The 25,776-nt window shown below is 40.6% G+C and overlaps 2 protein-coding genes across 5 annotated transcripts; both read left to right on the forward strand.

Annotated features, from left to right (window-relative positions):
- The first annotated feature begins 4,974 nt into the window (after positions 1-4,974).
- LOC120548815 (protein FAM163A-like) lies at positions 4,975-16,659 on the forward strand. Of its 4 annotated transcripts, XM_039785306.1 has the most exons (6): positions 4,975-5,404; positions 6,209-6,261; positions 13,636-13,739; positions 14,377-14,535; positions 14,698-14,812; positions 15,552-16,659. In XM_039785306.1, exons 5-6 carry the CDS (start codon positions 14,720-14,722, stop codon positions 15,927-15,929), a joined length of 471 nt encoding a protein of 156 aa, XP_039641240.1. In that variant the 5' UTR covers positions 4,975-5,404; positions 6,209-6,261; positions 13,636-13,739; positions 14,377-14,535; positions 14,698-14,719; the 3' UTR covers positions 15,930-16,659. The 4 variants fall into 4 exon arrangements, with proteins under 4 accessions (XP_039641240.1, XP_039641241.1, XP_039641239.1 ...); XM_039785307.1 differs by lacking the exon at positions 14,377-14,535 and having other exon boundaries at positions 6,209-6,268; XM_039785305.1 differs by lacking the exon at positions 14,377-14,535.
- A 4,620-nt stretch (positions 16,660-21,279) lies between these two features.
- Positions 21,280-25,750, forward strand: LOC120548713 (rab GTPase-activating protein 1-like). The gene is made up of 8 exons (XM_039785126.1): positions 21,280-22,085; positions 22,784-22,861; positions 22,979-23,089; positions 23,580-23,684; positions 23,768-23,851; positions 23,994-24,065; positions 24,276-24,542; positions 25,112-25,750. Exons 1-8 carry the CDS (start codon positions 21,975-21,977, stop codon positions 25,334-25,336), a joined length of 1,053 nt encoding a protein of 350 aa, XP_039641060.1. The 5' UTR covers positions 21,280-21,974; the 3' UTR covers positions 25,337-25,750.
- Positions 25,751-25,776: the final 26 nt, after the last annotated feature.

Consider the following 25,776-nt stretch of genomic DNA (forward strand, 5'->3'; position numbering starts at 1 on the left):
ACGCTGATAGGTGTGTAATATGATCCTAAAAACATCCTTAAGGAGGAAAGGTTCTTGCTGTTCTGCTGCTGAAGAAGTTGTTGTCCCACTCTGCTCTCCAGGATTTACCATAAAGGTTCAGTGATGTTTCAATCTGGTGAGCTCAGAGGCCATAGAAGGCACTCAGCGGTTTTGGTTATGAAGTATTTTTGAAGACCATTTGGCCTTTTGAAAGTGTTGTGACTATTAGACACTTTTAAACCTGCCACTACTTGGCACTCACTTCTTCAATTTAGTTACTTCAGAGTTCAAGCCTTTTTATGGGATGTATCCTTCTTCTGGGCAGGTGCTGCTTGTAAGAAAGGGTTTATTGAGAAATAAATCAGCTTGTTTTTAGACTAGTATAACAAGATTTACTGTAGCTATATTCTCTTTGTCGCTGTACCTCCCTGGATTGCAGCAGACAATTTTGCCTGTCGCTGGCGATAAAATATTTCATAGTTCAAAGTAGCTTGCAGTGAGACATTTTGACCACCTTCTCTTTTCAAAAATACTTCACATCCAGCTTTTTAGTAAATGGGTTTCCTTTAAAAAAAACTGGAGCCACGAATAATGTACTATTTTCATATTACATTTTATTGCAATTTCTGCGTTTACAAAGTAACAAGTTGGCCATGCTAGCGGCTCTGTGAGGCTGTACTCAGGTACTGCAGTGATGTAAACAAAAGAATCCAGTCAGTATGCTAACATGCTCACAATCACAATAATAACATGCTGACGTTTACTATTAGTAGCTGGTCTTATAACTACTAAATAGTTGCTCATTAGTTTGGCAAGTATTTGGTCAAAAACGTCAAAGTAAAAGCATCGGACAAATTGAAATTTTAAACTGATGACGGACAAAAAGTTAGGGGATAACTGAGCCATTTCACTTAAAGCACACACCTCAACTTATTGTGCCTTTTAGAGGAAGTCAGGGGATCGTCAACGTCCGTAGGATTCATCATCTTGGGATCATGAATATCTGTACAAAATTCAATGGCAATCCATCCAATACTTGATGAGATATTTCAGTCTGCATGATCAAAACATCCCTTCATCTCCGTATATTATATGAAATGAGAATAAAAGTTTAAAAAAAGAATCCCCCCCCCCCACACCACCACCACCACCACCACCATAAAAACTAGTAAAAACAATGCACTGTTAAAAGAAAGCACAGACAGCTAATCCATACATCCCCTGCTGTTATCTGTGCTTTTGAGGAAAATGAGAATTTGCCTCCCCATGTTGTCTGCCTGTGTAACCGAGAGCAGCTGTGTCTCAGCACTTCTTTGGATCAGGAAGTCCTAATTCAGCCTTTGGAGTATGTAACTGTGTCACAAGTAGTATTGCCAGTAAATGAACTCAGCCTGTGCTGTCAACACTAACTGGTGGTTCTGCTAAGAAAGGCTTTGTGACTTTGTCCCAGAGAGTTGTGCTTATGCTGTGTTCTACTGTCAGAAGCCATTCTTTCTCATTCGCTCTCTGTCTCCACCTCTTAGACTGAGTACATACGCAAAGAGAAAGTGTATCACGAATGCATGCAGACATGCTTGCCCATGAATCAGAGAAGATTAGATTTGTTTGGCTCACACACACCACACACAAGCTCTCAACTTCACCCTGTGTAAACTTTCCACTGCTACTCTGTGTCATTCCTGTTGTCATTCTGATTTCATCTGAGGAACCCTGCCAAGGCAATAATTAACTCAAGGGGTGTGTGTGTGTGTGTGTGTGTGTGTGTGTGTGTGTGTGTGTGTGTGTGTGTGTGTGTGTGTGTGTGTGTGTGTGTGTGTGTGTGTGTGTGTGTGTGTGTGTGTGTGTGTGTGTGTGTGTGTGTGTGTGTGTAAAAATTGTAAAAGAGAGGAGCTGGCCAGGTTTACCCGGTTTGTTTGTGTGCTTTCTGTGTGTGCATATGTGCCGTGTATAACGTTATGCTGGTTTTAAATTAACCAGTGCAGTGGGGTGTATCATCTAAGCCGCTGTAATGTGTCGACTCCTTTATTCAATTTGAGCAGTAATCTTAGAACTCCCCACTGGCCTGTCATCATCAGCCCCCCCCCCCGCTACAACGCTAGCTTAACTTAGCCAGAGACACACAGAGGCACAGAATTGCTAAACAGATGAACCATTTCCTTTCTTTTTTTCTGGCTCAAGATTATACTTAAACAAATGCAGCCAGGCTAAATCTCCTCATTATATGGGTATTATTGTCAAGATGGATCTTGTTTGCAGGAGCAGTTTGAGATGGTTGGCTCCAGCTGCTTTAGGGAATTAGAAAGAGGAAGGTTTATAAAGATAATCCTTTAGTTCCATGTGTCTGAGGTCAAGAGATGATGGCCCTCGTGTTTGCCCTTTTTTCATAGTGGTCTTCAGCACCATGGACAGCTGCTTTCACTCACTCGTGTCGTTTTTTGTGTTACTAAAGCCTTTCCCAATGTTCTGTTCCTAAACCCAACCTTTTTTTTTTTTTTTTTTTTAATACAGACGCCACGTGTATGTTTACATCCACTGTATACAGCGTAGACATACACGTGGAAAGCTCAAAATGCATACAGATAACACGCCATTTGGCTTTAGAAAAGTGGCATGTATGTTTACGCAAAGTCATGATTCCATGTTGACCTTTGAGACTTTAGTGTCAAGACCTATCACCTAAATCAATCGATTTTCTTCATAGTACCGCTTTCTCCCATAAAAGTTATCAAAAAATTTAACTAATTGCTTAAAGTGCCCATATTATGAAAAAAACACTTTTTCTGGTATTTGGGGTGTTCTTTTGTGTCTCTGGTGCTTCCACACACATACAAACTTTGAATAAAATCCATCCATGCTGTTTTGAGTGAGATACGGTTTCTGAATGTGTCCTGCCTTCAGTCTCCTGGTGAGCTGTTCAAAATCGACTCGGACTGTGACGTCACAATCCGAAATGAGCTGACTAACCGCAACCGTTAGCTCATAGCATTAGCATGCTAACGCTAATGCTAACACTAGCATGGTACCTCGTTCTCAATAGCAAAGCACTGCTACAACACACACAAGTTCACCATAATCTACAAAAGAACTACTTACATGTGCTCCCTCATTTAGAAGTCTCCCAGCTAATCCTGCCTTGTAACTGACTGAAGTCTTTTACTTCTATGGAGCTAGCTAGCTGACATGATCTACATCTGAGCAACTGAGCATGTGCAGTGCAATCAAAGATAGTACAGAAGAAGAAAAGAGGTCTCACTCTGTAGCTAAAACAGAGACCAGGTGAAAAGAGGATCTGCAGCAGTGAGAGAGAGCTGTGCAGTACAACAAAAATATGGTGTTTTTTGAAAATTAAACCATGTAAACCTATTCTGGTACAACCTTAAAATACAATTATGAACCTGAAAATGAGTATAATATGGGCGCTTTAATAAATTATTAATAACTAATTTACTTATGCTTTATATATCCGTTATCCACCTTTTAAAGGAACACGCCCACTTATTGGGACTTTAGCTTATTCACCGTATCCCCCAGAGCTAGATAAGTCCATTCTCTGCTCCTCACCACGGGGCTTCTCAAGTGCTGCGAGCAGATCACTCCACCCAAGTAGCAGAAGTAGCACTGCTTCGCCTTCTGAGAATATAGTTCCCAGTATGCTTGCAGCAGGGTATGTATGGACTATGTATCTAACTCTGGGGGATACAGTGAATAAGACAAAGTCCCAATACGTCGGTGAAATACATTTTTTGGTTGCCAGGTGTCCGTCATTAATAAACCATTAATACATGCTCATAAGTTTCTTGCTTTCTAAGCATAAATAGCTATATAAAAATAATAAATGGGTCATAACTTTTATCAGCAAAAGTCATCTATGGTTTTAAAGATTAAAAAAGTCATTGATTGGCTTTTACATTAATTAAATGTAGCATTGGAACAGTCTTCCTGATTAGTGTGGCCAAAAGAAGTAAAAAGACGAGAGAGATTGCAAGAGAGATTTTGCAAAGGTTTCTTTAAAACGTGGTTGAAAATGGTTCTATAATGCATCAGCAAACAATGTATTAACCATTAATAAAGCTATACATTAACTTATAAACCATTATAAAGGGTATTATATATTAATGCTTCTACTTAAGTAGGCTGTATATGTGCATTTCTCCTCAAGGTTAAACGTAACTAAGTACACCTTGTTACTGCAGCAGTTTTGTGTAGCCTATGCCACTTGGCGTATTTTGTGGTCAGTAACTAGACCCCCAACCGCTCCAGTAAAGCTGCTCAGTGGCCAGCAGGTCAGAGCGTGGCTGGTTGTACTGGGCAGCTTCAGGTGTAAAGAATCTGTAGAAGTGTATGAGTGAGAGGAGGGCATTCCTGCAAAATAGCGCCTGGTTCTCATAGCTCTATCTTTGCTTTGCGTTTTTCATAAGCCGAACTTAATTAACTTAACTTTAATTACTATGTAATATCACATACACATTGGGGTTTCTTATCTAAAATTAACTTCTTTGAAAAAAGCACGTTTTACTTTTCCTGAGTTTTTAAAGTAGCCTCTGTTCCCCACTACTACCTTTACTTGAGAATAGTTTTTTTTTCCTTTACCGAGGAGGTATTTTTTTTTTTTGTCAAGATATCTCAAAAACGCATGAAATTATTTGCATGGAATTTGGAGGGCGGCTTGTGAGATTTGGCACAATTCTTTCAGCCTTATGAAACTTGCTGACACATGTGCCTTGTTGCAAGTTACACGTAAGGATCGCAGACATGTTTTACTTGGTAGAGAGATCAAGGCTTTGGATGTACATTTGGAAATTGACATCCAACAAAGGCAGCATGAACCTCCACCAGTGACTGTGCGCTATTCCACCAGCTTTACGCTTTCATCTCAGGATGGTGACGACCCCCTGTCCACACCACCAGCCCCCTCTCCCATGCTCCTGGTAAAGTGATATCACGCGGTGTAAAGCTGACACTGTTGCACCCACCGCTGCTCTTCCCCGCCCCACCGGGACCGGCGGCAGCGGGTGCCAAACCGCCCCCAGGGAGCCGCGCCGAGGACGCAGCCATGCCCAGCGATGACACTCAGCGGCCGGACTGCCGCCTCGTCTCATCCCTCTCCGGTGCTGCACAGAGAACGAGGATGCCATGAGATTTCCCACAGGCCCTCACTGCATGGCACCTGGCTGTAAGTGAACCGGTGGGAAGGAGGGGATAACTGACGGCAGATAATGACGTGATGGTTCCGGTTGTAGAACGAGCGCAAGGGGGCTCCGAGCGTCTTTATTGACCGGTACCGGAGAGGATATCACCGGACTTATTGTGTGTGGAACCGTTTACGATACTGGACAGACCGCACTTGTAAAAAAAAAGAAACGGTCTGTCAAACAGGTTGCTGAGATTTCCTTCAATCTGAAAGGTAAGGCTTTACAATCATCCGCGCGCCACTTAACGGCTCTGCGTATCAATTTATCCGCGTAATGAGGTAGAAATTAGTCTTATCGGTGATGTAACAACTGATAAATTGACCTCTAGTCGCCTTTTCAGTTAAAACAGTAGCCTAGCTATGTTTATGTCAGTAAAGTATTTATTCACGTCGTTATCTTGCTAAGAGGTCACACTGTTTAACATTACTTACAATGATGTGTATGCTGAAGTAGGCTATAGTAACATAATCTGGACAGGTGAGTAAATCGGTTTAAAGTGCATTTATCTACCATCTTTTTTCTGTTTATGACAACCCAATACACAGTAGGCTGTTTGCATGATACTAAAAGAGAAACAGAAAGATAAGGTATCATATGCAACATTCATTTCTAGTTTTCTGGGCATTAATGACCATAAAATATTTACTTTATCCTGCACGGTTATGGCCACTTTAATACAGATTTGATGAAACATGATATATATTTTCTTTGTTATATTTATTACATGCTACAACATACATGTATCTAACTACAATATGTAATAACCTATGAGCACTGACTGAAAGTGAATGTGAGACTGAGGCAGTGGATAAATGCAGCAGTGTTAAATGATATGAGAGAGATTTAATGAATGAATTTATTACGTGAATGAAGACCGAGCCATCCGACCCCCGGTGAAACAAACAAAAAGGCTCAGTTACTAACTGCAGTGCTGACCATATCACTGCTGGGGCCCGAGGCGTCTCTTGGCGTCACTTATAACTGATGTCACATCTATTTTATTTTTGCTTTCCCAGGGGGCTTTGCAGTACAGTCGAGGATGCTATCCCCCAGATGGTGACTTCTACAGGTAAGGGGTGTGTTTGCTTATTCGCATTATCTCTCTATATACACACGCTGTTTGCCAGACAGGTTGTTTGTGTGGTGTCTCTGATCTGTGCTCTGCACCTCAGGGATCTTGATCTGGGCCAACTGTGTAGCTGAAAGTGTTCACTTGTGTTTCAGCTCTTCATATCTTCAACTGGAATCTCTACAGCTCTTTTAGATTGCAGTGGTTTCTCTCTTTTGGCTTTATCTGCACTGAATTTAACCCTCCACAAATCCAGTTTCTAATGTTTTCGACCATAAATGATCCAAAATAAAGCAGCCACACACCAAAAACACAAACGGAGACCAGAGTGAGTATGTGCGTTGTCAGTCATATGGAGAGAAAAAAACAACAGATGACTGAATTCCGTTTAGACAATTTGAAAAATGAAATAATCCACTTTACCTCCACCCTTTTTATTTCTCCCACTCCTTGCTGTCTTTGTTCCCTCCTGCTCTAGCAGTGGGTGTCTCTGTCCTAGATGTGGATGTGTTCCTCTCCTCACACGCTGAGATGAGTGCTTTCAGAGGCAGACGAGGCAGAAAAGTCCTGATTTTACTACCTGGCTAAATTGCCCTGTGATGGAAAAATATTGTTAAAGGAATGATAGTTGAATAATTAAAGCCCCAGGGCTTTAAAATTGCAGGGACTCGCTGTGATTTCCAGCACAAAGTTAGAGGCCACCTCAACGAAATATTCATATCATTATTTAAGAATGGATATGTCAAGGAACCGCTCAGGTACTGCCACCCTCTCGCTCCATCTCGCTCTCCCTCACTCTGTGTAGGCTCTCTATTTCCCATCTGTAAACTCATCTCCCAGCTTCTGTTTCTTCCCTTTGAAATGAATTAAAACGCATCCACATAATGACTCTCTGTCTCTAGCCAATATCTTCTAGGAGCTTAAAATGAGTTTCAGTTTTCAAAATGACTTTTTAAATACCTATAATATACTGCCGCTCTCACACTGTTATTTATTTTCTATTTATCTGCAATGACAGGATAATGAGACTTAAAAAAATGTATTGATTATGGCGCTAAGCCAGAGTGATTTCCAGGAGATGTTCTAAAGGATGTATAAAATAAAATAGAATGTAATGGGAATAAAAACGGGCTGCAAGGATTACTTGTTTAACTGATTGACAGAAAATGAATCGATTCATTGTCTTTATTAATCAAATATGCCAAACATTTGTTGGTTCCAGGTTCTCGAAATATGAGGATTTGTTAATCTTCTTTGTTTTATATCGTTGTTAATGGTTTGTTCATGACAAACTGTTGGTTGGACAAAACAAAACATTTAAGACAGAACTTTGGGCTCGGCTAACTCCTGATGGGCATTTTTTTTTTGGCATGAGGAGACAGTTAGCTTAAAATGTCGGATTATTTGTTTTTCCGGGCTTAGTGAGCCACTTCCTGCAGTCTCCGCTGATTGCTAATGCTGCGTTCCAGGCAACCCGTAACCCGTGTTTTCACAACCTTCTACCCGTGAAAGTGCCCTGGAACAGCAGTCAAACCGTAACTTACTACTCGTGAACTCGTACCAGATCATTGTACTCCCAGTTACAGTTTTAGATGTCACACTCACATAAACAACAATGGCGACCCCTGTTGATGCTGTACAGACGCCGGTGATTAATGGTGAGAAATAGAAATAAATAGATGTAAATAGGCAACGTAAAGTAATTCCGCACATTGTAATCAAAACACTACACATGCGATTGTGTACTACTACAGGTTATCTTTATTAAATGAAGCCCAAAATGTGTCGCCGACTAGAAATCGCTAGTATCAGCTAGTGCTAGCTAACGTCAACGTTAGGTAGCCGCTAGCTAGAAGGGTTTGTCGTGACTTTGCCTGGAACCCTACCAAGTCACGAGTCGACTACCTCAGAGTGACGACAAGACTCCAGGACAGTAGTCGGCAACCTTTTTAATATGAAGTGCCATGTTAATCAGCGTTCCGTATCAGCATTAAGCCTGCCATCATTTACAAGCCCGCTCAGGCAGTGTAATTTTTTTTCCGTTTGCGTCGCATTCTGTAAAGAAGGCAACGAGTACAAGCCAATCAGAGGTAGAGAAGGGCGGGTCTGCGCAGAATGTGGATGGGGAAAACATCAATCAAACTACCGTAAAAAATAACAGGCTGTGCTCCAGCCAATGGCTGTGAAAGAGGTCATTTGGCATGCAAATCAGACACTTATTACACAGTGTGCCATTGGTTAGGCTACCCTAAGGTTGCTGACCCCTGCTCCAGGAAGTCAGTGCTCCTGGCTAAGAAATAGTTCATAACCTAACCCCACATGAAACCACAATGTGTCCTTTTTACTTTTCTCTTCGCATTTTGTACGGATCAAAAGAATGATATATAACGTCTGAATTAGTGAGCTTTAGAGGTGCAGTAAGTGGTGATTTACTGTTGGACAGAGCCAGGCTAGCTCTTTCCCCTTGCTTCCAGTCTTTATGCTAAGCTAAGCTAACCAAGTGCTGGCTCCAGCTTTATATTGAACAGATAGATGTAAGAGGGATAGCAATCTTCTCATCAAACTCGCAAGAAGAAAGCAAATAAGCATTTCCCAGAAATGGCGAACTATTCCTTTAACTTGTAGATAAAGTTTTTTTTGTAATTACATTTTCCTTTCAAAGCTTCTCTATTTTTCCTGATTCACTCAGGCATCACATGGGAGAAAAAAGCTCTTAATTTCAAAACACGAAATCATCACCACATCATCCCACGTGAATCTTCAGAGGGAAGCTTTTTTCCTCTCCAACTTTCGATTAGGGATATGTTCGGTGATGGATGAGTGTGTGCTGAATGTGAGTGTGTGTGTGTGTGTGTGTGTGTGTGTATGAGCTGGTTGTTCACCCACGCACGTGTTTCTGTGCGTTTTGCATATTAGCTGACTGCTAGGATCGTTTCATTTCCCACAGAGAAAACAAATTAAAATATGACACCTCTCTCAGCTGCCTCTCATCTCCTGCTTTTCACTGTCGAGAGACGACAGAACTGCTAAGTATAGTTCTGCAAGTGGAGTGTGAAACCTCTCCACCTCTCTCAACATCAATTCCAGCATTATGAAGGTCGAAACTAGATGATGATTTGGTAGCTTGAACAAAGGTATAATCATCCCCAATCAACTGATTCTGAGCATGTTCTGTGTATGAAAGAGAGATTGGAAGGGCTAGAAAAAAGCACTCTTCTTTATCTGTATGGTATGTTTGGGTGACATAGTTAGAATCAAAATCACAATATTAATATGAATATTTTCTATTCGTGATCAAAAAATCACAAGAAGCTGTCTCAAATGAATGTTCCGTGCAATGAACTGTGTCTCAATGCTGTTATCACACGTGAAACAAAGCCTTCAGTCACTCTTTTGGTTAAATCAGTTGCGAAGCAGCAGGAGCCACTGGTTTTAGAAGTCCTTTTTTTTTTTTTTAGCACTTTGCAATATATTCTCATTTCAAAGTTTTTTTTTCTCCCCAATTCTACCCTTAATGTTCCTCAAGATGGATACACAAGAGTCTCCTCCATAATACTGCAGGTTTATGTTATGGCCACGGATTTTAATAATTTCCAAGAAGACCAATTTCGTCTGTCAGTTTGGAATGGCAAATAGCTCTAAATACTATGATTAAGGGCCGCAACTATTGATTTATTCAGACACATTCAGATTGCTTCTTCTAAACAGTACAAACCTTTAAGGTATTCAATTTACAACTATCATTCACGACAAAGAACAGCATCAAAGACTCACATTTGAGAAGCTGGAACCAGAGAATATTCAGCATTTCGAACAAAAACACAATGATTAAAATAAAACGATTTATTTTCCAATGAATTTTCTGTTGATGAATCGATTAATTGACTAATAATTTCAGCTCTACTGTGATACCCATTAGCTTCAGCTAGCATTGCTATGGAAAAGACTGATGACATCTCATGTGCATATATTCCCTGGACGTGCTCCAACTGCAGTTCACCTAACACTGGCAGGACTTTTACTTCTGGAACAGTGGATACCAGCTAACCACCCACTGAGCCTCTCTCTCTCTCTCTCTCTCTCTCTCTCTCTCTCTCTCTCTCTCTCTCTCTCTCACTCACTCACTCACTCACACACACACACACACACACACACACACACACACACACACACACACACACACACACAGACATATATATATACACACACAGACATATATATATATATATACACACACACACACACTGAGCATTACTTTTGTGCTTCAGTAAAAATCCCTGCAAATCTCAGGGATACACATTTCCTTTAGCCTTTCTCTTGTACAGTGAAGAACTGGATCCTTTACTGTCACTAAAGCTCATTTGACAGACGCACACTGTCTAACCAGAGTCTACTGTTCACCTGGGAGTCGTACTGTACACACAAATCAGATGCCTGTTGGCTCCTCTGAGACTTGTCTCATCCTCCTTCATCCCTGTCACTTTTTCAATTCAGCAACTGACAGGGATTTATGGCAGATCATCTAACTCCTTTCAGGCCACAGGGTTGTTTTGTGATCTAAGGGGTTGTGTTAATGTGGGTTTGCTCGGATTTGTGTTTGCATGCGTTTCCCAGTTGAATCTGACAGCTGTGAACCCTCTGAGAGTCGTATATGAGCTGCGCTGGTTAAGATACTCTGACACTGTTAGAGTTGAGTCTCCCAACCTCTGTCACTTGGCGTCATTGTCTCTCCAGTCTGTTGGAAACTCTCCAATCTGAGGCTTTACCTCAACGCTCCCTTTCTAGCATAATTTGGTTGCATGTTAGTCAAAATCACTTATTTTTTGTCCTAGAAAGATTCCTTTGCTTTGTCCGTGTTGAAATACATCATTGTTTCTGCATAAATGTGCTGTACTAGCGTCAGCAGTCTCGTCATGCCATGAAAAGCCAAGGCAATTGAAAGAATAGACCAGGAGGCGAATTATGTACAGGGGGGGGGGGGGAAAGAGCAGGATATGGCTAAAAGAGTGACTAAAAGATTAGGAGAGTAAAGGAGAGATGAGATGCAAAAGGAGGACTGAAGAGACATAAGGTAGTGAGCAAGAGGGGAGGGATAGAGAGATGGAGAAATGGGGAGCAAGAGAGACTTCGCTTTTAACGACATTATCGTGGCCCGTGGTGTATATAATTTAGTATGATGACGCAATGGAAGATACTGCACAGAGTGAGCTGTCTGGGAGCGAGGATCATATGCTCATTTCTACACACACACACGCATACATACGTGCACACACACGCATGCATGCACACACACACACACATGTATACACATACACACACACACACACACATTACCCTCTGTGATTGTGTTATATTTGTCAGAGATTCATGTGCGTTCAGTGTTAAATGTTAAGATTTATGATCCTATCTAATTACAATTTTAAGGGGCACACCCCACTAACCTTGCATTTTCAGACAGCTGAAAAGCAAAAGCGGCACACAGAGAAGAAACCTCTGGCTGGATTTGACTTTAATCAACGTTGGGAACATGTGGCTCCACAGTCAGGCAGCAGACCAAACCACTCAAGTCTTAAACTAGCATTTGTTTGAACCTTCTGGCTGACATTTTCCAGTTACGTCAATACAGCAAGTGCCAGAATGTTTAAACGATTTGATTAGGCAATAAGTCTAAAATTCACTGCAAATTACAGCCTTGGGAGCCTCATGGCTTTTAGAAAATTACATTGATACACCACTAATGAGAAAGAAGCTCCTCGTTTTTTTTAATCAATTTAATTGGGATAATTAAATGTTGTTCTTCCGTTGAGAAATATGTGGATGTTTTAATTAATCAACTTGAACAGTAGATAAACAAAGTCGTCTGGTGTCGTAATTACTATAATGGCGGTTCTTAAAATGAACAATTCTGCCTGAACTCAACCATATAAATTGGTCTAAATGAATGTCAAACATGCATTTTATATACTGATATAAAAAGTAATCCTTTTTTAGTGCATTCATACTTGGATTGTGTGTTTATTTGTCTAATCTGAATGCCAGTAAAAACAAATCAAGGCATTCATACATATATTCAGTCACACAGCTGATTTATTGCTTTCTGTCAGATAGACCTGTTTATAAGGTCTATTTGAGGCCAGACTTGCTTACTTTGCTATTTGCTGTGTGCAGTGGAGATAATTATATGTGCTGTCTCTTGATTTCTTTTCATTCACACAATTCCGGCTCCTGTGTGACTCTGCCAATCAGAGCTATTTGTTTAGTAACAACCTGCAATGCAGAGCAAACGCTGAAAGAATTTTGAAATCCCAACACTTTGCTGTAATTGGGCGTGTGTTCTTGTGCATGCATCTATATCTTTTCTTGACTTTGAGTATCTAACCTATGTCAGATATATTATGTCTCTTATGTTCTTACTAGTTCTCATCAAAGCATTAAGTTGCATGTATGTTTTGAGTGTTGTAGTAAATACATCTTTGCTGTGTTGTTGTATTGCTATATATCAGTATTTAAATTAAGGAGATTGCATGCAATCAGTAATCAGTCATAGTCGACCACTACTGACAGGAGATGCACATATGAATCAGATTTAGTATGCTGAAACAGTGCTGCACATGTGCATAAAACGTACTGGCCATATGGCAAGTGTGCATAGGTGCTGCTGCATTCAGCATGCTAATCCATCTAGTGTCTGTTTGCCATCCAAAGTAGTCTGTTGGAATTCATCCACACTTTGCAATTGTTGCTTTTAAGATTTTTGTCTAACTATGTATAATTGATGTCTATATTCATGGATCTTATTGCGAGCCCAGATTCCATGCATTATGAAACAGTGGATGAGATAGATACTCTAGTGCTGAAACAACTAGTTAATTAATCTGACATGTGTGATAATAAGTTAAAGGCAGGGTTGAAGAGCTAGGAAGATTTGAAAGTAGCATCTCCTTGGGGCTCCGTCTAACCCCTCCCCCCTACTCTAGGCGCTTTTTCAGAGCACGTAAATTATTTATTGCTTTCGGGGATTAAAGACAATTTCAAACAATATATATTAAAAAGTGTATATTGGAAATAGTTACCAACCCTGCCTTTAATAGGCTAATTCCAGCTTCTTCAATGTGAGGATTGTGCTTTGCTCCATCTCATATCATTGTAAATTGAATACTTCTGAGTTTTTGGTCCGTTGCTCAAACTACATAAGCAGTTTGAAATACATCACTTATCCGGTAACTTGTAACAGTATCCAGTCTTTTTTTTTTTTCGGATGTTATAGGTTAAACAATTAGCTTTTTTTATACGACGAAATAAAAAGAAAAGCAAGACCGAACAAAATAAAATACAGTATCTGTATTTGACAGAAGCCTCTTTCTCTTAACGCAGGAGTTCCAGTGAGAGGAGGTTTTGAGAGTAACACTCCATAGGCCGGTCATGGTTTCCTACCTTCACACACTCCTTCATCTCTGCATCTCTCGCTGTCTTCTAATGTAAGTGTCCATCTCTTCTATTCAAGCTCAGATGTTACTGCTTTGTCAGTAGGTAAAATTACTTTTCCACTTAGCTAATAACAACGGAAAACAACATATTGTTAGCCACAGGAGGGTGACAAACGGTTCAGTATTTTAGGAAATGTACCCGGTTGTTGATCAGCAGCAATGCCGATTAACAGCCCATTTAAACAGTTGGGTATAAATGATACATGAAAAGTAATGAGCTTTAGAGGTGTTGGTAGACATATTTTTGAACTAGGCTGGCTGTTTCCCCATACTTTTCGTCTTTCTGCAAAGCTATGCCTATTGCCTCTTGACTCAAGCTCTGTAATTATGCTGCATTCATTCTTCTTTGAGAAATTTTTGAGCAATGTGTATAACAGCTCTGTCTGCCATTTAACATCTTGGGATAACATGGTCAATGTTATCCCGCAGGTTTTTCTATGTCCATTATCCATTAATAAATCATATCTTATTATCCTACCATCATAAAAACACCATATTAGAGATGAGTGGTGTGGACTTTTACAGACTTGAAGAATCTGTGTCAACGAGTACTGAAGCTGTTCTGTATGTTCATGGTGTTTTTTTGTTTTTTTTCTCCTTTCATTTATCGTCCATCTGTATCTGTGAGGCCTGAAACTTCCCCAGCTGTCTGATAACAGCTGCATGATAACCAACTACTTACAACATGTTTCATCAGTTACATCGGTTACATCATGGTGTCACATGAATATACTAATTCAGCCTACATTGGTTATCTTTGCAGGCATTATAGAAACCTTTGTTGGACGTAAGTATGCTGAATATGTTGCAGTTAGTTTTAGTTTAATCTCGACCGGCACTAGCGGAATCCAGTCTAATAAGCTCATTCACGTTCTTCTTTTTCTTCTTCTCTGTCTTTAAACTTCCATCTCTTTCTCTTGCTTTCATCTCCTTCTGTCTCCCTCTGAAGGGTTTGATGGAGAGCTGGTCGAATGTCAGCAGGAACTATTGTTATATCCGGAGGAATTCTCGCCGGAGTGATACTGCTGTGCATTGTAGCAGTGCTCTGTTACTGTAGACTCCAGGTATCACTGTGTCACTGTGTGTGCATGAATGGGAATATGCTTCAATCATTTGAAAGAAAATGGGGGGTGGGGGGAACATTTTCAATATAAAGTTTTATCTAGATCTAGTCGTTCTCAACCTGGGGGAAATCATTTCTGGAGGTCGCCAGATGGTTGGGGAGAAAAAAATTAAATAACAATATTCTAGACTGGGGAATGGTTTTTACATTACTGTGTGAGTTTGATACACATTTCACGTGTTGTATTCAGAGCTTCATTTGTGTAAATCAGGAGGTCCTGGAACACAGAAAGGGGTCTGAAGGTGGGTCAGGGGGAGAGAAAAAGTCACAAACGCATTATTAATACAGAGCCTGGAACACATTGGACAAGGCTGGGTGCTAGCTGCTAAAACTAAAACTAAACTGTCATTAAAGCAAAGCATTGTTTGTTTACGTGTATTAATCAGATTGAGAAAAATCACTCAAAATCAGCAGTGGGAGTTGTATAGAAACAGCTGTTTACACCGGTTTGCAGCTCTCGTTGTCAAGGGGGAGGGTTGGGGGTCGCGAACACACACCTCATTATTCTTGGGGGGGGGGGGGTCGTGACTCACAAAGGTTCAGAACAATTGATCTAAATGACCTATAAAAGAAAATTGAGCTCAGCGATATGTGAATGTCCTGAGAAATTTGTTGTAGTCTGGAAGCAGAGTTGGAATTCCTGGCACAACTTCACCTACTTCCTTGTTTACCCTCTGCAGTATTACTGCTGTAAGAAGAATGATTCTGAGGTGGACATGGGCTCCGTTGTGGGAGAGGACCCTCTCTCTCACTTTCCCTGCAATGCCTGCAACGCCCTCGCCATGGACGGTGCAGCTATCACCCCCGTCTCTCTGGATCAGCTGGACACGGGTTGTCACCACAACCGCTGCCCCACCTGTTCACCATACTCCCTCCGCTCTGGACTCACAGATGACATGCGCAACGGAGGGGCGCGGCTGGGCTTCCACACCTACTACGAGAACCCGTCTGTCTCTCTCCCACTGTCTGCCCACCCGCAGGGCTCCTCCCCTCTAAGTTACTGCAGTCACACGGACATGTTTCCTCCCCCACCACGCCCCTACAGCACCCAGGTCTGAACTCTGCTGCACCATAAAGACACACAGTCACACATATAGAAAACCATTCAGACATACTAACACACACCTGACAACTAACACATGCCCTGTTGTTTGGGACTACATTCAGGTGATGGATTTCGATACTGCACAATTACACACATGCCCACATTACTGTACAAGCTCACTTCTGCCACACATTCCAGACTCATTCATCATGAGGGTGACCCATAAACTGAGCCCACTGACAGAGCCTCTGTGTGGCCAACACGTCCTGGGACCAAACCATGGAGGGCTCCAGGCAGCAGCATAAACCAGTGTTAGATCTGCAGGGAAGTGGTAAATATTATAACTCTAGTATAACCTCATTTTGTTTAACATGAGGCCAGGTCACATGCATGAAATGTGACTAAAATTTAGGTGTGAACGCACCTCGATTGATGCATCATTCAAGCCACTTTTGCAGGTTGTCAGGTACACGTGACCATGCATGTAATATAGTGTGAACACAAAAGGGTCCCCAGGCACACTGAAAGACAGTCAATTTTGTTGTGTAAGTACAAGGGATGCAAATTTTAAGCAATTCCAATAAGACACATTAATGACTTATGATTATCCATGAACCATTAAAATCTTATGAAATGCACATTGCATCTTTTCCCCCCAAAAAGCTACATTTAAAGAGCCAATGTGCACTTTTTTTGCACCATATGGGTGGAGCCATGAATTAAATAAATAACTTCCTAAATAATTTCCTCTGATTTTTTTCTGGATGTGACTATGTAATTGTGTACTAATCACAGGAAACATAGTCATTTCATTGAATGAAAGACCAGGCCAGGTAATAATTAATTGACTATTCATTTATTATTGGCAACTTTATTTTCCATACGCAGTATGTTGAATTGTATGTTGCCTGTTTACATTTTTTGCATGTTCAACTGATCTGCTAAAAAAAAAGCTCTAGGTTATGCTAGTAAGTAATTAGAGTAAATGAATTGGTGTAAAAAGTTTGATTAAATACAGTCACTGTTTTGCCTAATATTAGCACCAAATTACATGGATCTTTAAGAAAATGCAAAGATCCATGTAATCCATATAATGTATTAGGAAATTATTATTATGGACCCTTATTGATCCTGCTCCAAATGCTGTTATTCACTAATGACACTACCAAAATTATAAAGTCACAGAACCTCAATTAGATTAGTTGTTGTAGTAACAGTGTGTAGGATTTAGTGGCATCTAGTGGTGAGGTTGCAGATTGCAACCAACTGAATATCCCTCACCCCTCACCCAGTGGCAAAATTACGAATCCCACTATGGGCACGCCAAGACCCGCCCTACGAAGCAGCTCGATTGGTTGGGGTTAGGCATTTGACCTTGAGTTGTTAAGGTTAGGGTCAGGGGATAGGACCTGTACGTGTAAGCATGGACGCCTGGCCAATAGTAGTGTGTGAATGCTATTGAAGGGTAGGTCTTGGCGTAGGCATAGTGAGGAAAAAAAATATCGCCACCCAGTGCTTAATTTGTAAAGTGGGAGGTCCCGGAGCGCAGAGTGGGGGTGGATCCGGCAACTCAAAACGGGGGTTGGAGGTAACGGAACAAAAAACAAACAAAAGAAGATCACACTGCCTGCGTAGCTTCTCTGACTAAAAAAGCCTAAACAACGCTGTGTGTACATCAGGGCAATGTTTATTGTAATTTCAGAACATGCACTGCAACGTCTCCACATTCTCGATCGGCGGAAACGTTTTTTGCTTGTTTGGGATCCGACTGGCCTGCGTATTTAAAAAAGTTAAGCAAACTTTGTTGTCTTTTTGACATTTTCCCCCTGAGTGAAACGAGGCTAACAGCAATCTCAACCAGCACAAGCGCATGTGTCACTTGAAGTGCCTCACCCCCTCTCCGTCCCTCTCCCCCCTCTTTCTCCTCAAAACGCATCGAAAATGCATACACAAGATTTTTGTGGAACTTCAATGGGGAATAAAGACTAACAAGACAGATAACAACATTGAACACTACACAAACAGTAATTTATTTTTTTCCATTTAGGTTGATTCTAAATGAATCCTTTTTTCATAGTGACACAGGAGGTGCCGTATCCATTAAAAAAGGTTCAGGATCCATCGTCGGAGGTGCCGGAACATTTTCCGGCGTGTTCCGGCTCAAATTAAGACCTGCCCTCACCCCTCCATTTCCAAGCGAGTAGTAGAATATCGACGGTGGCCTTCAGGTAATGTAAACCTAGAAAGGCCCTCAGTGTTTGGTTTGTCCGTTCTGGGCTACTGTAGAAACATGATGGTGAAACATGGCGGGTTCCGTGGAAGAGGACCCGCTCTCTACAGTATGTAGATATGAAAGGATCATTGTAACGAAAACACAATGATTATTTATTCAAGGTAATTATACTCTCATAAAAAAACATAATTACAAATATTATATTCCATTTCTGCCAATAGATCTCCCTAAATCCTGCACACTGGTCCTTTAAAAACAAAGTTCAGCCCATTCTCTGTCAAAAGGCCGAAGCCTACAAATATCTATCAAGTAAAAACATAGAATAGTCTACCCTGTTCTCCTGACCACAAACTGACATTTCAATCATTGATTGATTATTGACAAACTTCCCCTTACACTGATGGATAATTTGTCTTTGTAAAACACCTTAGATAAAAAACAATTAAGTCCATAGCCATGGTGGCTTAGTTGGAATAGCCACGGAAATCCTCTTCTCTGCCTGCATGGCCGGGGACATATTTGTTTTTTTGTTTAGCTCCAGTCATAGTTTTAAAGTGCTCATATTATGCTTTTTGGATTTTCCCTGTCCTTTATTGTGTTATATATCTTTTTGTGCACATTATATGCAAGTTTAAAAAGTGAAAAAGCCCAAAGTTACTTACTATCTCCAACAGAAAACACTGTTCACAAACTGCTCCAAACAGCTCTATTGTAGTCCAGCCTTTACTTCAGAGACGAACGTGCATCACTTTATAACACGTTATAATGCTCCCCTAGCTGCTAGCATGGCACGCCCTCATACTCTGCTTCTGATTGGCTGGTTGTCCTTACCTAGGTACTGCACATGCGCAACTCCCAACAAAGATGGAACAGAAGTGAGATGCCTCACTCTGTAGCTAAAACAGAGAGCTCAACACACAGGGTGAAAAGAGAAGCTGCAGCAATGTATAGTACAACAAATATATGGTGTTTTTTGAAAATTAAACAATGTAAACCTATTCTGATATAACCTCTAAATACAATTATGAACCTGAAAATGAGCATAATATGAGCACTTTAAAATAAATGAGAGCTGGGAGGTGGTGTGGAGAAATATTGTGATGTAAGGTGTTCGCTGCAGTGTGTTGTAACATAGTCTTTCCAGTCTGACTATATGTGGTTACATGATCTCGGAGTCTGAGTCTGAAAAGGACCACCTCCTTGTCATGCCGTTTTGCACTTCAGTTTCTGGTTTCTGTTATTCTCTCCTGCATTGTTCCCCCTCTCTCCCTGTGCTGGTGTTAAATGAAAAAGGGTCAATGCTAGCCTGAGAAACCCCCTCCCCCCAGCCCCACCCCCCAGCTTACTATACATGAGGGCTAACCGTTTTTCTAGTAGGTGTTGTTGTTTGCCATCTACAGAAACTCCTAATGGAGCTTAAGTGTTTTTCTCCAGAGGAAAATAACATGAAGAGTGAAAGAGAAGCTACAAGTTTTAAGTGTTTCAGTGCATCTTGCAATTAATTGAAGGAGTCTGGTTTTAGTCTGCAAGAAACAAAAGTATGCTAGAAAAGTATGAATTTAGTTTGCTTGTGTTTTCACTTCTGGTCAATTGTAATGAAACTAGACCATGGAGGTTGATTCTGCAGTGTCTTCCATATAAGTCGATGTATTTAACTTTTTCATGTATGGATGAAAAGAAAGAATGCTCAGATTTTAGAGGTGTTGTAGGCAGAAAGGAGACCCTAGGATCATGTACCATACTTGAAGTTGATCTTGAAGCTTAAGTTGTGTATCTTTTAAGCCATTATATCTGCTATACAGTACAGTAACAAGATGCAGTGCTATTCCACAGTATATGCCTGAATCTATATATTTTTAAGGAGTGTTGTAGTTATTGTGTGGGATGTCAGGGTTTAAGCGTGTTTTGGTGAGTTTGTACCAAATGTGAGTTTTTCATACTCTTCAGTTATTCTTCCGTCTTGATTTTTCTCTGTATTTCTGCCAGTTATAATATAGCAGAGGAAAACAACGAGAAGAGAATGGAAATGTACATTTGGAACAGAAAATTCATTTTAAAATTGTCCTTAAATCTAGCTAAAATAAAATAAAGTAAAATATACAGTCATATTTAGCATAACAGATTTAATATTAATTAAAAGACATAGTATATATGTATTTTCTCACACCACATTGTTTCCACTGAGCTTTATTGTCACATCTCCTAACTTTCCTCAACTCACTAATAATATACGTAAAATTAATTTTTTTTTGTCCATTTAGACGTCCACTCAGCATTGGTGTTCACTGCCACATAGCCAATATACTCACTCAACAAATGTGGTCCCCATAGTTTGGTGAAAGGAGGTTAGTTTTTGTGATGACCAGTTTGTTGCACCACAAAGAGCACCATTGTGGTATCAGAAGTGAACTGTTCTTTTTAGGTTCCTTTTTTTTTCTGACTGTTGAAAATTGTATTTTTCAGATTTTTCTGTATGAAGCTAGAATAAGTTTTGGTATACCCTGATACAGTGCGAAAATCCACCACGTTTCACAAAATGTTCCTTTTTTTGAGGTGAAATAAATGTTTATATCTGCCTGGACTTTTTTTTTTTGTTCTGTCACAGTGACTCAGACCGTAGATGCACAGGATGTTGAAATCACAGTTTCAGGTTTGGGAAATAAAAAGCGGAAGGGACACAAAAAAAAAAATAATTAAAAGACAGAAGTGAAAAATAGCTACATGTTGAAGCTCAAAGAAGGGAAAATGAAACTGATCTGTCATCAGGGAAATTAAGATAAAAAATTAAGGGAGAATTGAAGAGAAACTGCACCGGAGATTAGGAAGCAAGATTGAGAATAAAAGGGGGGGAGGGGTCAGTTACGGGCGGTGGTTCTGAATCCTCTTGTTATTCTGCATTCATGCTTCCATCACTTTACCTGCTGGACCTGTTTGCTCTCCTGTCAGGTTGCTCAGCCCATAATAATAACAGGCCGTCGGCTTGTGTCACGCCAACACCCTGGGGTGAAATATCACAAATACCACACCATTTACTCCGTCCTGAGACATCAGCAGTGGCATTTAGCTGGCAGTCTGGCAGCTTTACACAGCATCTGTGACAACTTGAGTGTGAACAACAGGAATAGAGTAAAAATGGATTTTAATTAAAGTGTATGACAAAAAAGGTAATGTGAGAGCTCATTGTCACCAAATAAATCAGAATCATGCAGGTGACGTGATTTATTTGAGAGGTGGGCATCAGGTGTTGTTTATGTGTGTGAGAGAGAGAAGACAGGTGAGCACTGTTAGTGGGTGTGTCTAAGGCTGTTCTTTTACACACGCAAACACACACACACACACACTCTCAGGTCTTATATAAACCCTGCTGAACCTGTTACTGCACATAACCTGTAACACGCACTCCTTCACCTGACACTGTGTAATTGACTCTGGCGGCTGCATATTAGTTGTTAGTGTGTTAAAGTGTAGCTATACTTTACCTGTGGGAGTATCTCTCTCTCCGTTATTCACCTTTGGACCGAAAAAGTTTATTTGTGTCGGGACGACTTGGACTTTATCCTGATTATTTCCTGTTCATGCTCGTACGCTGGATTGACTTCTCTCCTGCATAATTTCAAGGAAAAACAAGACTGCTTCATCTTTTTGAACTACTTTACATCTCCGATTCATTCAGGAGATACTATCATTCCGACCTGACAAAGTCAAAACGCTCCTGGTGGATTTTGTCGATTTTCTCTAAACTGGAATTGGAAGCATTACCTACAAAGTTTGTATTTGTTTGCGTGAGTGTTAACAGCTCCAGGGGCGGCTGCATATTAGGGCAAGATGATGGAGGATGTGTCCATGATGATGGCATATGATGCCCATGTTATGGACCAGATGAGCGAAGAGGAGATCCTGGCCTGTCTGGTGGAAGAAATAGGACCTACATTTACAGTAAGACTCACTTTTAGATCACCATGACTAATATCAACAGCTGAACCACAATGATAGACTAACCATTAATAAAACCACATGGCTCTAGTAATACTGTAGTAACGTTACTGTTTTCTAAAATTCAGTCGTGGATTTGCTTGAATGCACTAAACATTACTAATTTTGTCTTTTACATTAATGCAATCCACGTACAAACTTGCAGATACAAAGCTTTTTTTTGCATGTTAACTTATAAAGTATCGCTAAAGTCACTATGAGAGTTAAACTGATCCAAAAAAATAAATAAAATGCTACTTTAGTGTCCTCTGTGTATAATTCTTCCTACAGATACAATTCAGACCACACACTGTAACACAAAACACATTCCTCTGCATGACAGATATGTGATTCCAGATAGAAGGAAATTAATTCTGATCCTTTTAGATATTTGAGATATGGGAATTGTCAATTCAGGCTTCAAATAAGTCCTCCCCTTCACTATTATTCCTTTATGTTTCCTAAATGATTTGTTAAATGATCCCCCATGTGCTCAGCTCTGTCTTATCTACTTATCCCTATCTTGATCTCTTTTCGGGGGCCTGTTCTTGATTTGTTGCGCTCATAAAGCATCCGGCCCCAGATCTGTTTGGAGGAGATTGCTTTCTTCAAGTCAAAGATGACATTACTGTATGACATGATCCTTGACTCTCTTCCCCCAGGTCCCAACAAACAAATCTGAACTGAGGGAAAGCCGGCTTCAAATAATGGATGAAGAAGAGTCTTTGAACAAATACCTGGTTAGAAATCGTTCACCTTTTTCCAGAAACAGATACATTTAAGTCACTCTACTGATCAGCAAGTATGTCTCTGAACCTTTAACTTGATCCCTGATAGATATGTCTGTGTTTTGGCAGAATGAGAACCGTCGGCTGCAGCAGGCCAGCCTCCGTCTGGAGCAGGAGAACGACAGCCTTGCCCACAGACTGATCACCAGCAAGGTGGCCCTGAGGAACACTCTGGACAAGGTACGGTTATCTACTGACCTTCAGAAAAGGGGTAAAAGGGTTTATTTCAAAAATGAATAATAACCTCCCAAAGGTTATCACTTAGCCTCTTGGGACACAGCTAAACTATAACCTTAATAAAACCTTTATTAGCATTAGAGTAGCAACTCAGTCTGCAGTTGTACATGAGCTCAAAATGTCAACTAGTCTCCAATAAACAGGCCAGCTGTACTATGCATGCTGTCATTTTATCTAAACAAATGTAAACCATACACTATGATTTATGTTGAAATGGATCGACAAAACCCTGAAATATTCTGGTGTAAAGATGATCAAATGGTGGAGTGGTTGTTTCATTTTCATGTGTTTAAGTTTCCTAACTTTGTCACAAAGGCCTGGAGAAAAAAAGGCAAGATGGACTAAAACCAATTCACTATGTATTCATATTATACAATGATATTAATTTCAACTGAGAGTATTTGCTGCTGACCAGAATAATGTGCGTTTGCAGGTGGAGGACAGAGTGGACGAACTCACCAAAGACCTTTTTCAGACCAGACATCGACTGCAGGCTACAGAAGAGGAGAAGAGAGGGAAAGAGGAGGAAGCTGCAGTGGTACGATTCTTTGCCTCACGGTCATTATAGTTTGGATGTAATGGTTGACATGGTTGAGTAAAGAATTTCTTCTCTTCTTACAGTCGAAGGAAGTGTTTCGGAGAGAGCTGGAGAAGGCCGAGCAGGAAGTCAGAAGATCGTCGGGTATCATTGTGGACTACAAACAGGTAGAGAGGATGATGATGATGACGATGATGAATGATTGGAGACTGTTTGGAATTAGGAAATACTGTCTACTACATTAGAGGATCTATTAATAAAGAATGCCGTGTGCTGCCTAATGATGTTGATGCTCTTTCTTCTGGTCAGGTCTGCTCTCAGCTGACAAACCGTCTGGAGAGGCAGCAGGCCGCCCACAGAGAAGAGTTAGAGTCACTCAAGGTGAGAATAGCTCTTATCTTGTGGGGCTCTATTGTCATCCTGCCTACTTATCTTTATCTCTCTTTAAATCGTTTTTCCAACCCTTTCTAAACATCTGCTTTACTTTCTCATTTGGGTTAATTTTACAGCAGATGTCAGTGGTTTTTCAAAGCTGGATGTCATATTTTCTCTTCACAATCTACCTATTATTCTCATTCTCCACCTTTGCAGAGTGCAGTGAAGGCTTGCTCACGCTGTCGACACGTCGTAGAATCAGATGAACCATCCGCCACGGCTGAGAAATCTCCAACAGCCGCAGAGATAGAAGGCCACGGGGAGGGCGAACCAGGCTGGGAAGAGGACAACAAAGGTCAAAAAAAGGCAGAGCAGAAGAGAGACAACCAGGAGAAGGCGTCCCTCAAGGACCAGATCAGGGAGCTGGAACAGGAGTTGGCCAAGACCAAACTCCAGATGGTGGAGGCCAAGTGCAAGATCCAGGTCAGAGCAGACCATCAAACCATCACACAGCACATTTGATTATACAAAAACTAATTTTGTCAATATAAGCATGCAACATCCAGGTCACATCATGCGTCATCCCTATAATATGTACAAGAATGTAAATGAAACTTCAAACGCATACACAGAGAACAAAATGTTTGTATTTTCTGGGAATATATTCATTGCCTAACCTCTAAACAAAAAACCTAATTTTAAAAATACTGTCATTAGCATTGTTGTCAGAAAAGATAGTATTTCAACTGAGCATGTTTCCTTAATATCTGATGACGCATTGGGGGCATTTTTGGATTTATTACAGTAAATATATTACATATTGGACGTTTAATACTGTTAGTATTAATACTATTATTTTTCTTTTAAGGAATTCATTTTTGTTAAACTTTTTTTTTAAATCAATACAATATTACAAGGATTTTTTTTTATAAAAATACAAGAACATAAACAGTATTTTTGCACAGATAACATATTGAAAGTAACTTGTGACAAAGTAAAGTTCACATCTTCCTGCTGCATTTCTCACATACGCCTGTTTCATCCTTGTACAGGAGCTGCAGCACCAGAAGGGAATCCTGGCCAACGATCTCCAGAAAGCAAAGAACAGCTGGATCAGCAAGGCCTTCACCTCCCTGCGGACCTCCAGCGGAGAGGGACTTCACAGTATTAGCATACCCAGAGATGGATCTCCCACAGTGGGCTGGAACCTCCACAGCGGCTCCCTCTCTGGATGGAGCGCAAAGAAGCTGTTGCGGCCTATCGGAGACAATCGATAAAATGTCTGATAGCTCGGACTGTGACTGGGCAGATCACTTAAAAGTGTACACATCGGAAGGATCAGACCTCAGAGTATTAATTGACAATGTTATTATGTAGTCAATACTGTAGCTGCTATTTCTTGTTTGGGGCACTAGAGGACAGTCTAGAGTGCAAAACGATCAGAGGAGAGTACCTGAGAGCCTACAGGTACTCTCTTTTCTGTTCACCACTTTCCAACTAGTGTATCCTCTGATAAGGCTATTTTTATATGTGTAAACCAAATCCATGCGTCATGTGAGTGTTTTCTATTATATATTATTATACTATACTCTTTGTACTTGTGCTGTACATCTTGTGTCATTGTTGGTAGTGCATCTTGTGTCATTGTTGGTAAACAATTTGAATACAATAGTAAAGCAAGTATGAGACAAGTTTTTGTGTATGACATAAGGAAACC

The sequence above is a fragment of the Perca fluviatilis genome, chromosome 20, assembly GCF_010015445.1.
Source record: "Perca fluviatilis chromosome 20, GENO_Pfluv_1.0, whole genome shotgun sequence".
NCBI lineage: Eukaryota > Metazoa > Chordata > Actinopteri > Perciformes > Percidae > Perca > Perca fluviatilis.

Bases quoted from the DNA above. Each gene is read 5' to 3' on its own strand.
- LOC120548713 (XM_039785126.1), top strand. From the start codon at position 21,975: ATGATGGAGGATGTGTCCATGATGATGGCATATGATGCCCATGTTATG. The intron at 22,862-22,978 runs GTTAGAAATCGT...GTGTTTTGGCAG, and splicing joins AGTCTTTGAACAAATACCTG to AATGAGAACCGTCGGCTGCA. The intron at 24,543-25,111 runs GTCAGAGCAGAC...ATCCTTGTACAG, and splicing joins AGGCCAAGTGCAAGATCCAG to GAGCTGCAGCACCAGAAGGG.
- LOC120548815 (XM_039785307.1), top strand. From the start codon at position 14,720: ATGTCAGCAGGAACTATTGTTATATCCGGAGGAATTCTCGCCGGAGTG. The intron at 14,813-15,551 runs GTATCACTGTGT...TACCCTCTGCAG, and splicing joins TCTGTTACTGTAGACTCCAG to TATTACTGCTGTAAGAAGAA.